This window comes from Vulpes vulpes, chromosome X (assembly GCF_048418805.1).
Source record: "Vulpes vulpes isolate BD-2025 chromosome X, VulVul3, whole genome shotgun sequence".
NCBI lineage: Eukaryota > Metazoa > Chordata > Mammalia > Carnivora > Canidae > Vulpes > Vulpes vulpes.
The window spans coordinates 56640745-56662938 of record NC_132796.1 but is presented as its reverse complement, the minus strand read 5'-3'; the positions used below and the strand labels follow the sequence as shown (position 1 = coordinate 56662938).

At 36.8% G+C, this 22194-nt stretch overlaps 1 protein-coding gene across 3 annotated transcripts in view; it reads left to right on the top strand.

Moving 5' to 3' along the window:
- MAGT1 (magnesium transporter 1) overlaps nucleotides 1-21198 on the top strand; it is a 72306-nt gene extending 51108 nt beyond the window's left edge. Inside the window, exons 7-10 of one of the 3 annotated variants that reach the window (XM_025985018.2) lie at nucleotides 263-326; nucleotides 7944-8018; nucleotides 12629-12719; nucleotides 14770-16749. In XM_025985018.2, coding sequence (XP_025840803.1) covers nucleotides 263-326; nucleotides 7944-8018; nucleotides 12629-12719; nucleotides 14770-14785 — 246 coding nt within the window. In that variant the 3' untranslated portion in view covers nucleotides 14786-16749. Of the gene's footprint in view, nucleotides 1-262; nucleotides 327-7943; nucleotides 8019-12628; nucleotides 12720-14769; nucleotides 16750-21166 lie in introns of those variants that run through there. The other 2 variants (XM_072743521.1, XM_025985019.2) reach the window with 2 other exon arrangements.
- Nucleotides 21199-22194: the final 996 nt, after the last annotated feature.

Genomic DNA, 22194 nt, shown 5'->3' with positions numbered 1-22194 from the left:
GTTGAAAACATAGTATAAATACAATGAAAAGATGAATAATAAATGACACAAGGAGTGTTTATTTTGCCCATTTTATTTATTGATGAATGCCACAGACCCAATGTCTATATATTTCAGGTTAATTAATAATTTACTAGGGCTTGAAAATAGCCCATTTTAGGATTTTGAATGAAATTCAAAATTTCATTCAAATTCAAATTTTTGAATACCAAAAGTTAATATGTATTTAAAGATTCAGTTTTGTCTTTTTTCTTCCCTCCAGAATTATATCCATGGAAGCAGTCAAGCCCAGTTTGTAGCTGAAACACACATTGTTCTTCTGTTTAGTATCCTCTTTTTGTAATAAGTCCTTAGTGCTGCATTTTAATTTATCTGTTTTCCCACATTCTCATATTTTCTCTACAGTGATTGAGGCTGCTCTCTTATTAATGCAAGTTGTAGTATCTTTAGAATCATATTTCTGTGTCATCTATCTTAGTATAATCAGCTGAACACCACCAGAGACAAACCTGCAGTCTAATAAAGCCAGGTTTATTGATCATTTCTACAAGGAAGACTGCACACCGAAGAACCATGGGACATCTTACCTACGGAAAGATAGAGTTATTATAAAATTTGGAGGAAGGGTGAAGCTTAGGTAAAATGTAAATGAAGCAATGGTTTGATAAACTTAAAGAAAAACCAGGCTAAGTGAAAAGGGATCAGCATTGGGTCTGGACTGAAGTGGACACAGGGTTCTGTTTCTTCAAAACTATACAAAATTCAAATGAAAATGGGATTTTGTCTTCACAAACTTTATATGAAGCTCTGTACTTTAGTTGTAAATCAGGACTATTTAGAAATTGTACTTGCATGTTGAATGACTTAGATCCTCCAGGCAAGAATGGATTGTTTCCTTCTTAGTAATATAATTTGAATCAGTCTACAATTTTAGACATCTTACTCATTATTGAATAAGAAAACAGTAGTTACTCAAAGACAGGAGTTATTTTGACATTTTACCGCTGCAGCATGTCCTAAGTAGAAATATTATTTCCTGTAAAATTTGTAGCTGCTTTTTATGTGTTGTCCCATTCTCTTGAATGGCAGGGCTGATTGTTACTTTCTCACATTTGAAAATTGATGCCTCTGTAAGCTGCAAGGATAGTTAACAGTAACATCAGATAAGGAAGAGTCTAAATTTCATAGTATTACTGAACACAGTTTCTCTCTCCTCTCCCAAATATATAAGCAGTGATTCTGTAAAACAAACCAACAAGTTAAACAAATGTAACATTTCTAGATTTCTAGAATTGTACTTCTCGCCAAGGGGTACTAACATTGACATATTGGAATTAGTTGTAGCCCAAGCTGTTTATTATTATTTATCTAATAATAAATAACTATTCCCTATAATGAGAAGTTAAACTGGAAGAAAAATATTCAACCATATGTTCTTTCAAATCCTAAAATTTATTTCTTATTCAGAATAGCTTATTTAAACTAACAAAAAGTTCATCCACTTCTCCCATACTGCTCTGCTCTGGCAACAACCCATCTGTTATCTGTATGTATGAGTGTGTGTGTGTGTGTGTGTGTGTGTGTGTGTGTGTGTCTGTGAAATTTGTTTTCAGATTCCACATATAAGAGAGATCATACAAATTTGTCTTTCTCCATCTTATTCATTTCAAATTATTTCAAAATTTAAGTTGAAAAAGCTTATTTATTGTTTGGTGTATTAACTGTTATAACTTGGAAATTTTTCAGTGTCTGGAAATGGTCTCAATGGTTTCAAATTGAACAATGTAGCAAAAGAGCAGATACAATTATAAAACAATAAGTTATCTGTGGTTTATTGTTCTGTAGCTTTGTCCTATTTTTTCCAAAAAAACTTGTATTTCTCCTTCATTTTTAAGAATATTTTACCATGTATAGATTTCTAGATTTCTTTAAGCACTTTGGAATTGTTATTTCATTGTCTTTTACTTCCATAGTTTCTGGGAAAAATCAGATTTAATTCTTATTGTTCTTTGAAGGCAGTGTATCTTTTATTCTCCGATGGATTTTAAGACTTTTTTCCTAATATTTTTATTTGTATTGCTTCTATTTTCTGGGTGGCAGAATTTCCTAAATCTGTGGGTCAGTACTCTTAATTCATTTTGGAAAATGTTTGGTTACTGTCTCTTCAGTATTGTTTTTCTCCTATTTTCTCCATCCTCCCCATCCATGGCTTTCAACTGAGAGCCACTGTATGAACCTTGTCATTCTTTCTGGTAGAACCTGAACCTTAATCATGGTCTCCTTAACACTGTAGGACTGCCAAAATTCTCTCCTAAGTTTTGTCCTAAATTTTTAAGTATAATTATATAAGAAGTTTAAGAAATTGGAATATTCTTACTTTTTCCTTCTGTCTAAAGGTTAAACATTATTTAAGATTTCACATACATTTGGAACAGATAACAAGCCTATTGAAATACAGCATTTCTGTCCTTTCCAAGTGTTAATTTAGATTCCAGTTAACATACAGTGTAAATTTAGTTTCATGTGTAGAATTTAGTGATTCAACACTTATATTCAACACCCGGTGCTCATCACAAGTGCTCTCCTTAATACCCATCACCTATTTCACCCCCCCCCCCATCCACCTCCCTTCTGGTAACCATCGGTTTGTTCTCTATAGTTAAGAGCCTGCTTCTTGGTTTACCTCTCTTCCCCCCCCCCCATTTTCATTTCTTTTGTTTCTTAAATTCCATATATGAGTGAAATGATACGATATTTGTCTTTCTCTGGATGATGATTTATTTTGCTTGGCATAATACTCTCTAGGTCCATCCACATCGTTGCAAATGGAAGATTTCATTTTTTTAATAACTGGATAATATTCCATTATATGTATAAGCTACTTCTATATCCATCCATTAGTCAATGAACATTTAGGTTCTTTCCACAGTTTGGCTATTGTTGATAATGCTGCTATAAATATTGGGGCACATGTATCCCTTCAAATCAATATTTTTTTTTATCCTTTGGGTAAATACCTAGTAGTGCAATTGCTGCATCATAGGGTAGTTATATTTATAGCTTTTTCAGGAACCTCCATACTATTTTCCAGAGTGGCTGCACCAATTTGCACTCTCACCAACAGTGTAGAAGGGTTCCCTTTTCTCCATATCTCCATTCCCTTTCACCAACACCTGTTGTTTCTTGTGTTGTTAATGTTAGCCATTCTGACTGGTGTAAGGTGTTATATTTCATTGTAGGGGTTTTTTAATTAATTTATTTATTTATTCATGAGAGACACACAGAGAGGCAGAGACACAGGCAGAGGGAGAAGCAGGCTCCCCTCAGTGAGCCTGATGTGGGACTTGATCCCAGGACCCCGGGATCATGACCCAAGCCAAAGACAGACACTCAACTGCTGAGCCATCCAGGCATCCCTATTTCATTGTAGTTTTGATGTGCATTTCCCTATGAGTGATGTTGAGCATATTTTCATGTGTCTGCTGGCCATCTGTAGGTCTTCTTTGGAAAAATATCTATTTGTGTCTTCTGCCCATTTTTTAACTGGATTGTTTGATTTTGGATGTTGTGTTTTATAAATTCTTTATATATTTTGGATACTAACCCTTTATTAGATATGTCATTTGCAAGTATCTTCTCCCACTCCATAAAGTGCCCCTTTTTGAAAAGATTTATTTAGTTTTTAGAGAGAGAGCATGAGTGAGGGAGGGAGAGAGAGAAAGAGAAGCAACTCACTGCTAAGTACGAAGCCTGATGTGGGACTTGATCCCACGACACAGAGATTATGACCTGAGCCAAAATCAGGAGTTGGACACTTAACAAACTGAGCCACCCAGCCACCCTTGTAGATTGCCTTTTAATTTTGTTGATTGTTTCTTTTGCTGTGCAAAAGCTTTTTATCTTGATAAAGTCCCAATAGTTTATTTTTGGAAATACAGCTTTTCTTGTAAGTTTGGTCAATCATATGCAAAATGGGGATTTTTTTTTTAGGGTGATATTTTTTCCCTTATTTTGTTTTTGCTTTCTTCTTAGTGGTTAGGAAGGCTTGCGTAATACTTTCTGAGCAATTATTTTGCTAGATTCTGTGAATGCATGATTTGTCTAAGGAGCTTATAGTATTGGGATAAATAGAGATTTACAAGTTATAAGACACTGCCTTAAATACTGTATACTTGGGCAGCCTGGGTGGCTCAGCAGTTTAGCACCACTTTCAGCCCAGGGCCTGATCCTGGAGACCCAGGATCGAGTCCCACGTCGGGCTCCCTGCATGGAGCCTGCTTCTCCCTCTGCCTGTGTCTCTGCCTCTCTCTCTCTCTCTCTCTCTCTCTCTCTGTCTCTCATGAATAAATAAATAAAATCTTTAAAAAAAAGAAAAGAGAAAGTGAACACAACTCTGTAACCAGCACTCAGTTGATGAAATAAAACTTTACTCATATCCCAAAGCATCCCCAATCTCATGACTCCCTCCTGATTGCTAACTTCCTACCCAAAGGTAACTACTTTCCTGATGGCTAACGATATGAATTAGTTTTACTTATTTTTTAACTTTACACAAATGGAATTATACATTAAATATATTTAAGTTAAAAAAATAAAACAGCAGATTAGAAAATTTTCACTCATGATCTAAAACCCTAATATTAAAATCTAGGTTTATTTTTGCATATTCACTTCCATTTGCTTAGTTGTTTTGGAGGGGTGTTCCTTTGTTTGTAGTTATAGACATACTTAGTATGCAGTTTGGTTTATTAATATAGGCATTTTCTTTTTCTTTTTTAAATATTTTATTTATTTGAGAGAGAGTGAGCACAAGCTGAGGGAGGGGCAGTGGAAGAGGAAACCTTACTCAGGGCTTGATCCCCGGACCCTGAGATTATGACCTGAGCTAAAGGCAGACACTTTACTGACTGATCCGCCCAGATACCCCCTCATAAGCATTTTCTATGTAGTTGTATGGCCTTTATAGTTACAAAAGTTGCATGAGAATTACAGGTAAATAAAATAAAGGCAAGGAAAAGGAAAAATAGTGATCATTCTTAATATTTATAGAATGGGTATATCATAATTCAATTATTATTTTATTGTTGAATGTTGCAAAGAATGTTTACTTGGATATAAAAGTAATTTGGCATATCTTCAAATTCCCAGAAGTAAGGTTTGAAGCAAAGTGTACAAATCTGTCAGTTTTTCTTGTTTTGTCCAAACTGTTTTCCAAAAGGTTTTTGCTTAAAAAAAAAAAGAAGGAAGGAGGATTGCTGTCAAAATATGTGCACTGATAGCTCCAACAAATCTATCTATCATTATGTATTCTCATTTTTTAAAACTAATTCAGTAGGCAAAGAAATTTTAGGTCGTTGTTTAAATTACTTTGGACAATAATAAAGTACATAATTGAAACATTTTCCCACAATTTTGGAATTATGCCTCATTTTATGCAATTATCTTTGCTTTCATCTTATTAAATACACTTTAATTCTACTAGCTCTTTTAATAGCTAGTTCTTATATGTAATAGAATACTACTTACTCTAGTTTCTATTCAGTTCTCCCATAGTAACATTTAATCATGATTAGGTATTTATTATTTATTTCATTACTGATATCCTTCACTAGATTGTAAATTTGTCCAAGGAAGTGTCTGTCTTTTGTACAGCTTTTAAATTCCAACAGCTAATAGCGCCTGCCAGGTAATAGTGTCAGTAAAAGTTTAAAGAGTCAGTAAGTGGGCGCCTGGATGGCTCAGTCAATTAAGGGTCCAACTATTGCCTTTGGCTGAGGTTATGATCTCAGGGTCCTGATATTGAGCCCTGTGTCGGGCTCCATGCCCAGCACGGAGTCTGCCTGAGGTCCTCTTCTCCTTCTCCCACTGCCCGCCCCCACTCTTTCTCTTCTCTCAAATAAATAAATAAAATATTTTAAAAATAAAATGAAACAATGCATATGCTAGTAAATCACAGCTCTTGTTAACTGAGAACACACAAAGACATTGGTGGTATATTGCAGGATAGAAAGCTCATTCTAAGAAAACGTATATGGAGCACCTGGGTGGCTCAGTCGGTTAGGTGTCTGCCTTCAGCTCAGGTTGTGATCCTGGGGTCCTGGGATTGAGTTTTACATCAGGCTCCCTAATGGGAGCCTGCTTCTCCCTCTGCCTTTGTCTCTGCCTCTCTCTCTCTCTCTGTCTGTCTCTTATGAATAAATAAAATCTTAAAAAAAATACCCTGTAACAAAAGCCTATAGAAATGATCAATCTTTACATGTATCTGGATATAAAGAACCTCAGTAAGAAAAAATAATCATTGGAGAAGACAACTTGTCTAAGCAACTAAAGGCATGATGAATGGGCACCATCCCTAAAAAAACGGCTATTGACAAGAGAGTGCAAGATGGTAGTGAAGGGATAAATAGACAAGCTATACAGCCAATTATAAATTCAGGCCTTATCTGAATACCTATTTTTTCCCTTTCTCTTTAATCATACTCACATGAAGTAGCCTACAATGTGCATGAGTGTATGCAGAATTGATTTGGGCATTTTTAACTGCTGTTTGTATTTACTAAACTGCAGCGTGAATCTCTTTTCTACTAGAACACATTATATTACTTTAAAATTCAACTCTGCTTATTTTAGCATTCAACCATGCCATGTTTAACTTATTTGCATGAGCAGGTATGTTTTGTATTTTTTAAAAAGATTTTATTTATTTATTCATAAGAGACACAGGGAGAGAGGCAGAGACACAGGCAGAGAGAGAAGCAGGCTCCATGCAGGGAGCCCGACGTGGGACTCGATCCCAGGTCTCCAGGATCAGGCCCTGGGCTGAAGGCTGCACTAAACCACTGAGCCACCCGGGCTGCCCTATTTTGTATTTATGTAGTTCCCATATTAAGGTGAATAAAAGTGAGGGAATGACATAATAGGATTCTCTTTTTTTATTAGAATAGGACAAACTTAGGTAGTTTAGTAGTAATTTGTGCTTTAGAGGTTGATTGTTGACATTTTGGAGAATTTTTGAAAAGTTACTTTTTTTTGAAAAGCTATTTTTAAAATAAAAATTAGTTGCTGTTCTTTCCAAATGGTGCACATTTCAAGTGTATTATGGAGGGTGGTTGAATATTCAAAAAGGATGTTTTAAAATTTATTAGGGCACCTGGATGATGGAGTTGGTTAAGTGTCCAACTCTTGATTTCCGCTCAGGTCTTGATCTCAGGGTTATGAGTTCAAGCCCCACATTGGGTTCCATGCTGGACATGGAACCTACTTAAAACAAAATAAAATAAAGTATATACAAGGCTGGAGCAATAGTTGAAAGAATGTCCAAGAAGGTTATTTCAAAGTACATGTCAGGAGAACTCATTTCATCTGTAAATTATAGTGGGACATTTGTTTAAAATACTGATTTTCGGGATCCCTGGGTGGCGCAGCAGTTTGGCGCCTGCCTTTGGCCCAGGGCGCAATCCTGGAGACCCAGGATCGAATCCCACGTCGGGCTCCCGCTGCATGGAGCCTGCCTCCCTCTGCCTGTGTCTCTGCCTCTCTCTCGTTCTCTCTCTGTGTGACTATCATAAATAAATAAAAATTAAAAAAAAAAAAATACTGATTTTCGTTTGTATAAATGAAGTAATTTTCCAATCTTAATATATTTTATTATACCTTCATAGTAAATAATTGTAATGCTGTATAGATACAAGATTCCCTATTTTATTTTTTTAATCACCCATTTTTTATTAAAGTAAAATTCACATAACATAAAATTGTTTTAAAGAGCAATCCAGTGACATTTAATGCATTCATAAGGATTCTTTATTTTAGTAATAGTTTTCTTATAATTGAAAGTTGAAGATTTATATATTCATTGTAATTTTCTAAATGAAAGAATAGGAATATTAAAGTGCTATGTCTTTTATGTCTGTGTGCATTTCTCCTTAAACAATTTTTCTAAGATGGTGGGGTTACTTTAGGGATGGTGCTGTTATGTGAAGCTGCTACATCTGACATGGACATTGGAAAGCGAAAAAGTAAGTTATGCCGAAATGTAACAATTCAACATTTATTTTTTATTTAATTTTAATTTTTTATTGAAGTATAGTTGACAATGTTATATAACAGTTCTGCCTTTAATACAGAAAAAAAGAATGTCCTCTTAATCATTTCCCCACCTTAGTTATTTCATATTCTTAAAAATGTTATTTTATATTCTTTATTATGTTAAGAATAATATATACTTATTGTAAAAAATGTGGGGGGAAGTCAACATGAAACATTTAGGGGGAGAGTTGCCCATTATTCCATCATTGAGAAGTAAAAATTTTATTTTATTATTTTTTAATATATTTTTTAAGATTTTATTTATTCATGAGAGAGAGAGAGAGAGAGAGAGAGAGAGAGAGAGAAAAGCATAGGCATAGGCAGAGGGAGAAGCAGGCTGCATGCAGGGAGCCCGACATGGGACTCGATCCGGGGTCTCCAGGATCATGCTCTAGGCTGAAGGCGGCACTAAACCGCTGAGCCACCCGGGCTGCCGAGAAGTAAAAATTTTAATGTTTTAATAGAGTTTCTCACATTTACAAAAACAAATGTAAAGCTGTTTATAAGATTTTGAATCTGGGGCATCTGGGTGGCTTGATTGTTGAGCGTCTGCCTTTGGCTAAGGGCGTGATCCTGGGGTCCTGAGATCAAGTCCCACATCAGGTTCCCCACAGGGAGCCTGCTTCTCCCTCTGCCAATGTCTCTCATGAATAAATAAATAAAATCTTTAAAAAATAAAATAAGGGGATCCCTGGGTGGCTCAGCGGTTTGGCACCTGCCTTTGGCCCAGGGCGCCGTCCTGGAGTCGCCGGATCGAGTCCCGCATCGGGCTCACGGCATGGAGCCTGCTTCTCCCTCTGCCTGTGTCTCTGCCTTTCCCTCTCCCCACCCCCTCCCCGTCTCTCTCTCTCTCTTTCTCTCTCTCTCTCTATCATGAATAAATAAATAAAATCTTAAAAAAATAAAATAAGATTTTGAATCTTGTACCCCCCCCCCTTGTAGCTGGAGTTAAGTAATTCACTGATAAATATTTCCCTACACATAATTTAAAAGTTGTACTTTGTATTGTAATTTACTTAACCGTTCTGATTCTGCTATACATTTAGGTTTTTCCCCTAACTTCCATTATAATAAATATTTCCTTAGGGACTTCCATAGTATATTAAGCTTTATTCTCATTTCAATTAATTCCCCAAGGTAGATTTCTAGAAGTAGAATCACTGTAAAGTCCTCTATATTCGTATTTGTAATCCCCTTGATGTTTTAAACTGATGATGCCAAATTGTTTCCCCAGATGTTATGATAGTTTAGATTCCTACTAGTGATATTTAAGAATTCTTGTTTAAAAGAAAAAAAGAGGGATGCCTGGGTGGCTCAGTGGTTGAGCGTCTGCCTTTGGCGCAGGGCCTGATCCTGGAGTCCTGGGATCGAGTCCCACATTGGGCTCCCTGCATGGAGCCTTCTTTCTCTACCCGTGTCTCTGTGTCTCTCATGAATAAATAAATATTTATTTTTTAAAAAGGAGGGGATTCCTGGATGGCTTAGCGGTTTAGTGCCTGCCTTCGGCCCAGGGCGTGGTCCTAGAGTCCCGGGATCAAGTCCCGCATTGGGCTCCCTGTGTGGAGCCTGCTTCTCTCTCTCTGCCTATGTCTCTGCCTCTCTCTCTGTGTCTCTCTCATGAATAAATATATAAAATCTTAAAAAAAGAATGCTCAAAAAAAAAAAGAATGCTCATTTTACAGTAATTTTGTCATGACTAGCTAAGCTCATTAAAAATGTGTGTACATATCTCCTAATCAGATAAGGGAAAATGCTCCATTTTTTTGGTGCTTCTTTGGTTATTAATGAAGTTGAATTTTTTTTTAGACATTTATCAAGCAGTTTGTGTTTTCCCTTCCATAACAAGTCTTTTTGTCTTTTGTCGTTTATCTATTATTCTTAGCACTTTTTCTGTTGGTTTGGATGGACTCTATATATTTATTTTAAATATTTATATATAGGGGCAGCCCCGGTGGCGCAGCGGTTTAGCACCACCTGCAGCCTGGGGTGTGATCCTGGAGACCCGGGATCGGTCCCACATCGGGCTCCCTGCGCATGGAGCCTGCTTCTCCCTCTGCCTGTGTCTCTGCCTCTCTCTCTCTCTGTGTCTATGAATAAATAAATAAAATCTTAAAAAATATATTTATATATATGTTAAAATATGTTTAAATCAGAGTTTTTCTTTTATGGCTAAAAAGGTAAATGTCATCAAATTAACCTAGCTAAATATAGTATATATACTTTTTCCTTTGAAAAAATATGATGGCACTGGATTTCAAATTTGGGATATTCTTATTTTGCTGAACTGAAATGAATTTTTACATATTGTAAAAATAGAAGTAGTATATCAATTTTTTAATCTAGTCAACATCTTTTCATTGCCTAACTTTTAAAAACTTGCCTATTTCAGTATTCATTATTGGGAAAAGCCCCTTTGGATACTACACTGGTAGCGTGAATTTAAATTATAAGACATTTTGGTGACATATATTAAAATAATCACAATTTGATCTACTCCTAAGATTCTAACCTAATAATCACAAATAGTAATAATTACTTAACATTTATTATGTACTAGAAACTGCCCTAAATACTTTTAGATATATTATGTGAAAAACATAGAATACATATATATATATATATATATATATATATATATATATATATACACACACACACACACAGAGGGGTGTGTGTGTGCGTATTAGATAATAAAGACTTCTTTTTTTAACATTGTATTTATTTATTCATAAGAGACACACACAGAGAGAGGCAGAGACACAGGCAGAGGGAGAAGCAGGCCCCATGCAGGGAGCCTGATATGGGACTTGATCCCGGGACTCCAGGATCACACCCTGGGCCGAAGGCAGGTGGTCAACTGCTGAGCCACCCAGGGACCCCTGATAATAAAGACTTCTAACACAATGGTCATGTGTTAATACTCAGAAAGAATATATATTTAAAATTTACATTTTAACCCCTAATCATATGATGTGAAAATTTTAAAAGGAAAAAGAATTGTGCCTAAGTATAACAAGACTAAGAGTTGTTTTTAGTGTCAGCCAATAAGTATGTTTCCCTAGAACTTCCACTGTTGTAGCACACATGCTTTCCCACATCCCCACCTTTATGCTTCTTAGCCAGTCTTAGTCTTAAGACTCAAAGAGCCTCTAGTTATGGGAATCACACTTGAGCACTGTGGGGTCAGCATCCAGAGTTAAGTTTGTTTTTTTTTAAGATTTCACCTATTTATTCATGAGAGACACAGAGAGAGTGAGGCAGAGACACAGGCAGAGAGAGAAGCAGGCCCCATGCAGGAAGCCTGACATGGGACTCGATCCCCTGTCTCCAGGATCACAACCTGGACTGAAGGCGGCGCTAAACCGCTGAGCCACCCAGGATTGCCCCTAGAGTTAAGAGTATTAATTGCTATGCTAAATCACAGCACATGAGATTAATGGAAAGAGCTCTGAATTTAGGACTAGGATTCATGGTATTTTCCTCCTCATTATTCAAATGAGGGATCCATGTTGAATGAATTCCTTATATAGGCATTGTAGTTACCGATAAATACTTTCAACTGAGGCTGTCACAGTGATATTGTCAGATGTCTTTAAGTCAATACAATAAGGCCACTTTTAAGACTTCCGAAGAAATTTAATAAGTGAGTGATTTACTGTCAGTAGTAAAACTTTCTAACATTAAATTCTTGTTTAAAGATTTATTTATTTATTAGAGACCAGGCGAGTGCTCACATGAGTTGGGAGAGAGGGAGAAAAGCAGACTGCTGAGCATGGAGGCTGACTCGAGGTTCAGTCTCACAACCCTGAGATCATGACCTGTGCTGAAATCAAGAGTTGAATGTTTAACTGAGTCACCAAGGCACATCTCTCACACTAAATTCTTCACTGCAATGGCTTTAAAGGAATTTTTTATTTCATTTATTAAAAGATTTTATTTATTTCACAGCACAAACAGGGAGAGTGACAGGCAGAGGGAGAAGCAGGCTTCCAGCTGAGCAGGGAGCCCGATGCAGGACTTGATTCCAAGACCCCAGGATCATTACCTGAGTCAAAGGCAGATGCTCATCCACTGAGCTACCCAGGCACCCCAGGAATTTATTATTTCATGCAATTAAATTGCACAAGTGTATAAACGGAACTATTCTATTATATTGTAATGGATCAAATTAAATGGAAAGACAGATTCCTGAAGATATAAGAATGGGCATGAATGGGACACCTGGGTGGCTTAGCGATTTAGCGCCTGCCTTCCACCCAGAGTGTGATCCTGGAGTCCTGGGATCGAGTCCCACATCGGGTTCCCAGCATGGAGTCTGCTTCTCCCTCTGCCTGTTTCTCTGCCTCTCTCTCTGTCTTTCATGAATAAATAAAATCTTAAAAAAAAAAAAGAATGGTCATGAAAATTTTTTGGAACATTGAGGTTTACCACTAAATTATGTCCTTTGCTTTTCATTCTTGGAAGTGTAGACTAAAATTTACGCCCTAGTTCTTTATTATACTTAACATGCTCGTTTTACACTTCTTTTGTTTTTCTACAGTAATGTGTGTGGCTGGTATTGCACTTGTTGTATTATTCTTCAGTTGGATGCTCTCTATTTTCAGATCTAAATATCATGGATATCCATATAGGTATGATTATTTTACATTTATATAGTGACAATGATTAGAGTTGATGTTGCTCTTTTTGCTTTACCTCCAAAGTATCCTAGCTTCTAAAGCAGACATAGGTTTTAACTTAGGTATGTTGCATGTAAAAATTAACTCAAGATAAATATTATATATTGAACAATAGTATGTGATTTCTCAGGAACATCTTTGAGGGTCATTCTTACATCATCTAATTTAATCTAGAAATCTAAAAAACACTTAATGATTAGAATATTTTATACTTTGCATACTCTACTTTCTCTTGAGCAAATGATTTTGAATGTATTTTAAAATTACTCACACCTCAACTTTTCAGGGCTCTTTAGAGCATAAACAGAACATTTGATTAGAACCCAGTTTATAGAGAGTATAAGAAAGATTGTTTAAGGGATCCCTGGGTGGTGCAGCGGTTTGGCGCCTGCCTTTGGCCCAGGGCGCAATCCTGGAGACCCGGGATCGAATCCCACGTCGGGCTCCCGGTGCATGGAGCCTGCTTCTCCCTCTGCCTGTGTCTCTGCTTCTCTATCTCTCTGTGACTATCATAAATAAATAAAAATTAAAAAAAAAAAGAAAGATTGTTTAAGAAGATCTAATTGGATCTTCATAGAGATCTCTAAGGCTCAGGAAAGAAATTACTCTCCTGATCATAAATTCTTTATTTTATTCTGTTAATAGCCACAAGAAAGGTACCTACATAATGGGGGATGTTGTGAGTTTTAAAATCTGAGTGCCAGGTACCATAATTCATGTTCTTTTAATATAACAATGTCCTGTTGTATAAAGGATTATGAACAATAAAGATAAAGTATATCAAGTGATACTTTTGAGAGAATTCATTCTTCATATTACCTTTAACATGTTTTTAATAGATAATTTTTAAAATCTACTTATTTAGAGAGAGATCAAGCATGTGTACCAGGGGAGGGGCAGAGGTAGAGGGAGAATCTCAAGCAGGTTCCATGCCCAGTGCAGGGCCTGACTTAGGGCTGAATCTCACAATCCTGAGATGATGACCTGAACAAAAGCAAGAGTCAGGTGTTTAACCAACTAAGCCATGCAGGCGCCCCCTTAGTGGACAATTTTGAACAACTCCCTGATTGATTCATTTTGACATTGCTGCATGTCTTTTGATAAATGAACAATATAAATTAATCTTCTTTAGCATTTTTCTTGCAAAATTAATTTTATTTCAATGTTTTATTTAAATTCCAGTTAGTTAATATATAGTGTAATATTAATTTCAGGTGTACAATATAGTGATTCAACACTTCCTTACAATACCTGATGCCCATCAAAAGTGTATTATTTAATACCCATCACCTATTTAAGCTATCTCCCCTCCCTCACCTCCATTCTGGTAACCCTCAGTTTGTTCTCTATAGTTAAGAGTCTGTTTCTTGGTTTGCCTCTCTTTTTTCCTTTTGCTTGTTTTATTCCTTAAATTCCACATATGAATGAAATCATATAGTATCTGTCTTTCTCCAACTGACTTATTTCACTTAGCATAATACTCTCTGGCTCATCCATGTCATTGCAAATGGCAAGATTTCATTCTTTTTATGGCTGAGTAATATTCTGTGTATATATGCCATATCTTCTTTACCCATTTGTCAGTTGATGGACCCTTGAGCTGGCAAATGTAACTTAATTGTAAGAACAAAACCTATCAGAACTTTTGATTCTTGATTTATTCTTCTATGTGTGTATATTTTAAAATAACTTCTCCTCTATAGATATAATACAACCTGGATACAAGGGTAATCTTGCTGGGATTTCTGTTGTTTATTTTATCACCATGGTTGATCCAATTATTAATCAGTATCTCTTCATGAGATATTTTAACAAGTTAATGTCTAGTTCCTTCTCTCATAAGATTATCTTAATATCTTGGTGTTTCTCACTTTTTGTTATTAATACGCAGTTTATTAAATGTGCACCCAAATGCTCTTTTGTCTAAAATCAAGATATTTATTAGAAATAAAGCCTTTTGTTTGTTCAGAAACTAATAGATTCTTTAATATTTTTGTTTCAGCTTTCTGATGAGTTAAGGAGGATCCTAGAGATATGTAGACACTGGAGTAATGGAAATTGAAAAATGTATGTGTGTTTGAAAAGAAGAATTCAATTTGTGTATTTTGTATTACCTCTTTTTTTCAAGTGATTTAAATAGTTAATCATTTAACCAAAGAAGATTTGTAGTGCCTTAACAAGCAATTTCTTGTCAAAATCATGAAGTATTTGGATACAGTTCTCTTAACCTTCCCTTCCTGATGAACTTTATGTAACATTTAATTTAGTAGAATTAAGTACATTATAAAAATTTTATAACTACATTTTAATTAGAACAGGGTTCAAAACTGCTTTAGTTAACTATTTGCCACTTGATTTTATATTATCTTATCCAAAGATAGAGGAAAAAAAAGTCCTGACCAGGTGTTCCTACATATGCCTATTACAAATGAATGCATCAGGATGCATTCTTAGCTGTTCCATCTTTGCATGGATGTGTATACTTTGTACATCTTTCCTTTTGGACAGAGAAACTGTATGTGCTTTGTGATCTTCTGATACTTCTAGCCTGTAGAAAAGAAGACTAGCCAGTCCCCCCCCTTCATGTTTCCTACTGAAATACAGTGTTGGCTATGCTTCTTGGTAACTGTAGACATTAAAAAGTCTAAGTACAGAAAAAAAAAGTCTAAGTACAGGATTATGATTTTTGCATGAGTGTGGTGTTAACTACTTTTATTTGGAAAGATTTCAGGTTCATTCTGTCTCCTTAGTTTATTTAAGGTAGGCCTCTATTAAAAACGTAGCTTAGTGCTAAAATCAGTGTAACTTCAAAATGTTCTAAAGTGTATCTACAAATTAGAGATTGTCACTTACTTCATTTGTACCTCATCAAAAAAATAGGTTCATCTAGTTAAGCATATTTCATTAACCCTTGTATTTAGGAAAAGGACTAGGTTTGGAAAAGCATATCCTGATATACTGAGTTGTTGCCTATGAATAGAAAGTAAATTGTTTCCTGAAAGTTATGTTTTTGCTATTATTTTAGCCTTCATTCTTTCACTTTAAGTGGAGAAACAGTAAACATTTGAAGAGGTTTTGAGTTTTGTCTTTTTTTCTGTCAGTGGAAATAACCATAGATGCTAACAAAATATCTGTGAAGAATGAAAGTTGATGGTTATCATTAGATCTAGCCATAACCTCCCCCATAGTTATGAAAAGTATCCTGAAATTTCACTATTATAAAAATATGATAATTACGGTTGTGAAAAAATTTTAAAGAAATCAAAGAAGTATTACATTAAAGTGATATTTTGCCTACTATTCACCATCTAATAACTCCCCTATGTGGTCTAGAAGTCTTGTATAATAGAGATTTGCAGAAAAGATGAATTGCCTAAGAAGAAATGTTTTACATGGGTTTTTTGCTTTTGTTCCAGTATTTGTTGGGTCAGGGCATATACTTGACCTTTTACTCTTTAGTGGATCCACTTTTGTCAAATACTTCCCTATACATTGTGTGATTCTGGATTCCTTATCTGCTGTTCTTGCAATTGTCTCAGGCCAAATAAATTTATGCTGTGATTCTTATGAGATTTGTATGAAGATGCCCTGATTTGTACAGACTGACCAGGGTAATACTACTGCCATGTAATCTGTATAGCTTTAGATATGTGCCATGAGCATTGAAAGAATGACACTTTTTTGTATTTGCTTTTTCTCCCTTAAGAGCACATTTTTCTTATGCAAGGAGAAGAATTGCATTCTGGCTAAAATCTGTAGAAAGCAGATTTACTAAACTTAGAGTTACTTTTGTGGAAATTTTGAAATTCACTTTCATCTGAAGTGCCTTAAGTAGACTCTTAATTTACTTTTCTAGTAATGTTTTAGATATTTGTTATGCATTGTAAAAATACTTTTCAAAATTACACATTGTAGTAGCAAAGATAATCAAGTGTCTGGCTGTTTGCTTTTTGACCATATCAATAAAATTTTACAATCTAAATTCTTAAGTTTATTTATTAACATGTAAAGAGGGGTGAATTTAAAACACTAAATTAGGATTGTAATATTAGGTTATTTCATTTTTTTAAAAAACATTTATTTAAGAGAGAGCGCATGAGCAGGGGGTGGAGCAGAGGGAGAGAGAATCTCAAGCAGATTCCCCTAAATGCGGAGCCCGATGGTTGGTCACTTAACAGACTGAGCCACCCAGGTGCGCCTAGGTTATTTCATTTTGAGGTTATAATTAAGTTTCTTACTGTCCTGGGATGCCTGGGTAGCTCAGCGGTTGAGCATCTGCCTTCAGCCCAGGGCATGATCCCAGGTCTGGGGATCGAGTCCCACATCAAGCTTGCTGCAGGGAGCCTGCTTCTCCCTCTGCCTATGTCTCTGCTTCTCTCTGTCTCTCATGAATAAATAAAATCTTTTAAAAAAGTTTCGTACTGTCCTAAAGACAGTAAACTTGATAGGCCAATTTCCTTAAGTATTTCTAAATTGAGATACATTCTTCCAGGATTCCATGTTATCTTTCATTAATGTTGTTGCCTATTAGGTTAGTCAAAACAGCCAAGATAAGTAGATGAATAGCTGTCTTCAATGATTGGTCTAGTTCTGTACCTGTCAGTGAACATTGTGACTAGGTAATTACCTTTTTGTACTAAATAATTGATTTGAAACAGTTACTCAGATTTTCAAGTTATGTGAGACTGGACAATAGTACATTTCCAAACATAGAATGGGAACACTGGACAGGAAGTAGCGAGATCTGGCTTTTAAACAGCTTTTAGTCTTTCTGTCTAGCTATATGACCATAGGCAAGTCACTTGAAATAGGTTCTCTCAGGACCTATCTCCTTAATGTGAGTGTATTGGATTAGTTACTTCAGTGTTCTTCTAGCACCACTGTTTTAGGCACAAAATATTAAAAATATATTTAAATTTGAATTGAAATTTAAATATCATTTATGATATTCGGGTTTGGTATTGAATTAAATCCGTTGAAGTGTAGGATGTTTTGTAATCAGACTTCTGAAGAAGCCCTGAAATGTTTCTAGAGGCCATTATAGCTGCAAGTTGTTTAATATACATTGAAATTTTTTAGAAAGGATATACTTGAAACCAGTATGTTAATATCAGATCTTGATTCAAATGACCAGGTAGAAGCAAGAATGAAATCAATAACTGTATGCTAATATTGACTTACAGCTGGAAAAAACTTATGATGCCAATTTATGATGCCTGGCCATGGCTCTGCAGCCAGCAGTTGCAGGTAGAGAACTTCAGGTCTGAAGTTCTTTTTGTGACCTTCAGTTAAAATTAATGAAATGTTTTTCCCCCTCAAACACAGCTCAAACATAATTTCTGGGAAGTTTTCCTGACCTCCCACTTTGGGTTCTTTACCCTTCGTCTTTTACTTAGTGCATGCTGATCTCTGTTATTCTATCTTGTAATTATCAGTTTTCTCCCATAATCTGTAATTTCCTTGAGAACAAGATTATTGTCTTATTCATCTTTGTATGCTCATTTTCTAAGATGCCTGCATAGTACATGCTCAGTAAATTTTCAGATGGAATAAAGAAAAAAAGATCTTTGTTCTTGAGTTCTTTACACTTTGTGGTGGAAATAAACATATAAACAAATGCAATCCTATGTGCTGGTAGGAGAATATGTGTTATGGTTCTAGAGAAAGGTTTCATTACTTTCTTGGGGTTGGGGTGGGAGGCAAAGGGAGAGGTTTCTGTGACAGAAATAGAAATTTTATTTTATTTTTTGAAAGATTTTATTTATTCATGAGAGAGAGAGAGAGAGAGAGAGAGAGAGAGAGATAGGCAGAGACACAGGCAGAGGGAGAAGCAGGCTCCATGCAGGGAGCCCGATGTGGGACTCCATCCCGGGACTCCAGGACCACACCCTGGGCCTAAGGCAGGCGCTAAAATGCTGAGTCACCCAGGGGTCCCCAGAAATCGAAATTTTAAAGGATGATTAGTCCACAAGATAGATTTTTATGGTACTGAAATGCCAAAATATTCTTGCTAGTATTACTTTAGTACTTAAAATCTGAAGTCAGAGTCTTTCACATCCTGAGTCATGCCCAAGGAGTTACATGGTACTTGAAAACTACTAAATGAACAAAATGCACACTTTAAAAATATTACCACCTTCATCCCTTTTCTTGTTTTAAAATTCTTTCAACATATCTCATTTTAATTGTCTATTCCCAGGTTATTTGTAACTCTGAACATCTTTTCTTACATTTATTAGTCACTTGTATTTCCCTTGCAAATAATTTGGGTCTCTATCAGATTCTCATGGAGTCTTCTTAGAACTGAGTTGGGGAAACTTTAGGGAAACAGAAAGAGAGGAGAGTAGGGAAATCTGAGGAGAAAAGGAAAAAGAGGGAGGGAGGTTTCTAGGACCAATTCCAGGACTCCTGAAAACCCAACTTATTCTCTTTCTCCATGGTTAGATTTTTCTCCTCTCTCCTCCCTGCTTTTCCCCACCAGATGTAAAATTCATTCTCACAAGGCTGACCTCTTTTCTTTTGAGATTTTCTTTCTTTTTATTTATTTATTAGAGCGCATGTGCAAGGGGGAAGGGGCAGAAGGAGAGGGAGAAGAGTCTTAAGCAGACTCCCTGCTGAGCACGGAGCCCAGATGCACAGCTTGATAGCATCATCCTGAGATCCTGAGATCACGACCTGAGCCAAAACCTAGAGGCAGAACCTTAAGGACTGTACCACCCAGGTGCCCTGATACTTTCTTAATCATTCCATTTGGAAAGATTCAAGCCAGAAGTACAAAGAATTCTTAATCCTTCTTTCTGGCCCTTTTTTGGGGGTAACATTGAGAATAACATGTAGATAGATGACTGTGACAATTTAATCTCAGATTTTTATAAAATACCAATGTTTTGGTAATATAAAAAATACTGAGGTATCAGTATTATCATTTTGCTATAGTATCATACATAATAGGTTCAAGTCCCAATAGCTAAGCAGAAGAAAGGAAGATACAATTCCCTAATAGTGACTAGCTCACTAGTTCTGTCAAATGTAAATGCACATTACGATAGTATTATGAATAAATGGCTGGAGGAGTTAAGATAGTGGATGACCCTAAGCTTGTCCCTTGAACACAGCTAGATATCAAATCATTCTAAACACCCAAGAAATCAAAGGTCTGAGAGAACAAACCTGCAAATCAACAAGTACAAAAGCGACCACCTTTTGGAAGGTAGGAAGTGCAGAGAGAATTGACTTGGGGGTGATAGAGCTGTGGGTACGAGAGCGGGGAGGGAGCCTGCTTATGGAGGCCACTGCAAAGTAGTATAAGCAGAGGAGCACACAATTTGAACTTTAAGTTAGGAGTCTGCTACAGTGGGGGACATCCCTAGCTTAAAGGTGTTCAGGTGGCAAAAGGGGGCAGAATCCCAGGAGTGACAGCAGGGTCTGAGGATTCCCTGGGTTACAAGAACAGGTGGTGCCAATGTGCTGCACTGTTTCCAGGCAGAGAAGGAGGAAAGCCAGCTGAGAGCAGCGGGTCTTGGCTTTCTGCTATGTTTTGCCATAAACTGTGTACTGCTGTGTGGTTGTTCAACTGCTTCCTGGGACTGGCTGGCAAACAGCAAAAGGGCGGCAAGATCCTCCATCAGAGGAACAGTGCAGGTCCATGCCATGGGAATCCCCAAAATTTGGAATTTTGAAACTAATTTGCATGCCTGAGATAAAAATCCTTGGACACAGGCAGGGTGAATGCAGGGTTCACGACAGAAACCAGGGACACAAGAGGGGTGACTGAATGCTCTCCTGTGAGAACTCACTGAAAAATAACGTGGCAGGAACTGTCCGCTTGGGATAGAAAGCAGGGTGCTGGCATATTCATCCCTCCCATCAGAGTTGAAACCTCTCAGGGATCAAAAGAGTGCCACCTAGCAGAGGATGGAGCCTCTTACACAATCCACTCACCCTTGCACCCTGAAGCCACACTTCCACTTGAAAGGAGAGTCTGAGAATCAGCCCAGCAGGCTCTTCCTGGAAAAGACCAGCACAAACAGCTCACTCCCACCAAGTCACAGATTGCTACAAAGCTTCAGCTCTATAAGAAATGGGATCTAGTGTCCTTTTTACATTTATTCTTTCTTTTTTATTTTTTCATTTATTTCCTTATTTTGAAAATTCCTTTTATTTTTAATTTTGTAAAAAATATTTTGTTTATTTATGAGAGACACAGAAATAGAGGCAGAGATGCAGGCAGAGGGAGAAGCAGGCTCCATGCAGGAAGCCTGATGTGGGACTCATCCAGGGACTCCAGGATCATACTCTGGGCTGAAGGCAGGTGTTAAACCGCTGAGCCACCCAGGCAACCCAACTAGTTTATTTTCTGTTGTTTTTTGTTTCATTTTGTATCTTCTTTTGTTTTCTAGACAAAATGATGAGATGAAGAAATTCACCCCAAAAGAAAGAACAGTAATTAGAACTTATCGTCAGGGCTTTAATCAATACAGATACAAGGAAAATGTCTGAACTAAAATTTAAAAGAAAGATTACAAGGATACAATCTGGACTTGAAAAAGAATAAAATACACTGGAGAAACCCTTACTGCAGAGATTCTAGTCCGACCAAAATTGAAAATTCTATAAGCAAATGCAAACCCAAATGGAGGACATAAAAGTGAGGATGGATGAAAGAGAGAAGTGGGGGGATCCCTGGGTGGCTCAGCAGTTTGGTGCCTGCCTTTGGCCCAGGGCATGATCCTGGAGGCCCAGGATCGAGTCCTGCGTCAGGCTCCCGGCATGGAGCCTGCTTCTCCCTCTGCCTGTGTCTCTGCACCACCCCCCTCTCTGTCTATCATGAATGAATGAATGAATGAATGAATGAATAAATAAATAAATAAATAAATCAGTGATACAGAAGATAAAATTATGTGGGGCACCTGGGTGGCTCAGTCAGCTAAGCATCTGCCTTTGGCTCAGGTCATGATCCCAAGGTCCAGGGATTGAACCCCATGTCAGGCTCCCTCCTGAGCAGAGAACCTGCTTTTCCCTCTTCCCTCTACTCATGTTCTCTTTCACTATCTCTCTCTCTCAAATAAATAAATAAAATATTTTTTAAAAAGAAGATAAAATTGGGCAGCCCCAGTGGCACAGCGGTTTGGCGCCACCTGCAGCCTGGGGTGTGATCCTGGAGACCCGGGGTCGAGTCCCACATCGGGCTCCCTGCATGGAGCCTGCTTCTCCCTCTGTCTGTGTCTCTGTCTCTCTCTCTCTGTGTCTATGAATAAATAAATAAAATTAAAAAAAAGTTTAAAAAAAAAGAAGATAAAATTATGGAAAATAATGAAGCTGATAAAAAGGAGGGAAGAGGTAATGGATCACAAAGGTAGACTTAGGGAACTTAGTCGACCTATTACAAGAATAGCATTTGTATCATACAAGTCCCATAAGGTGAAGA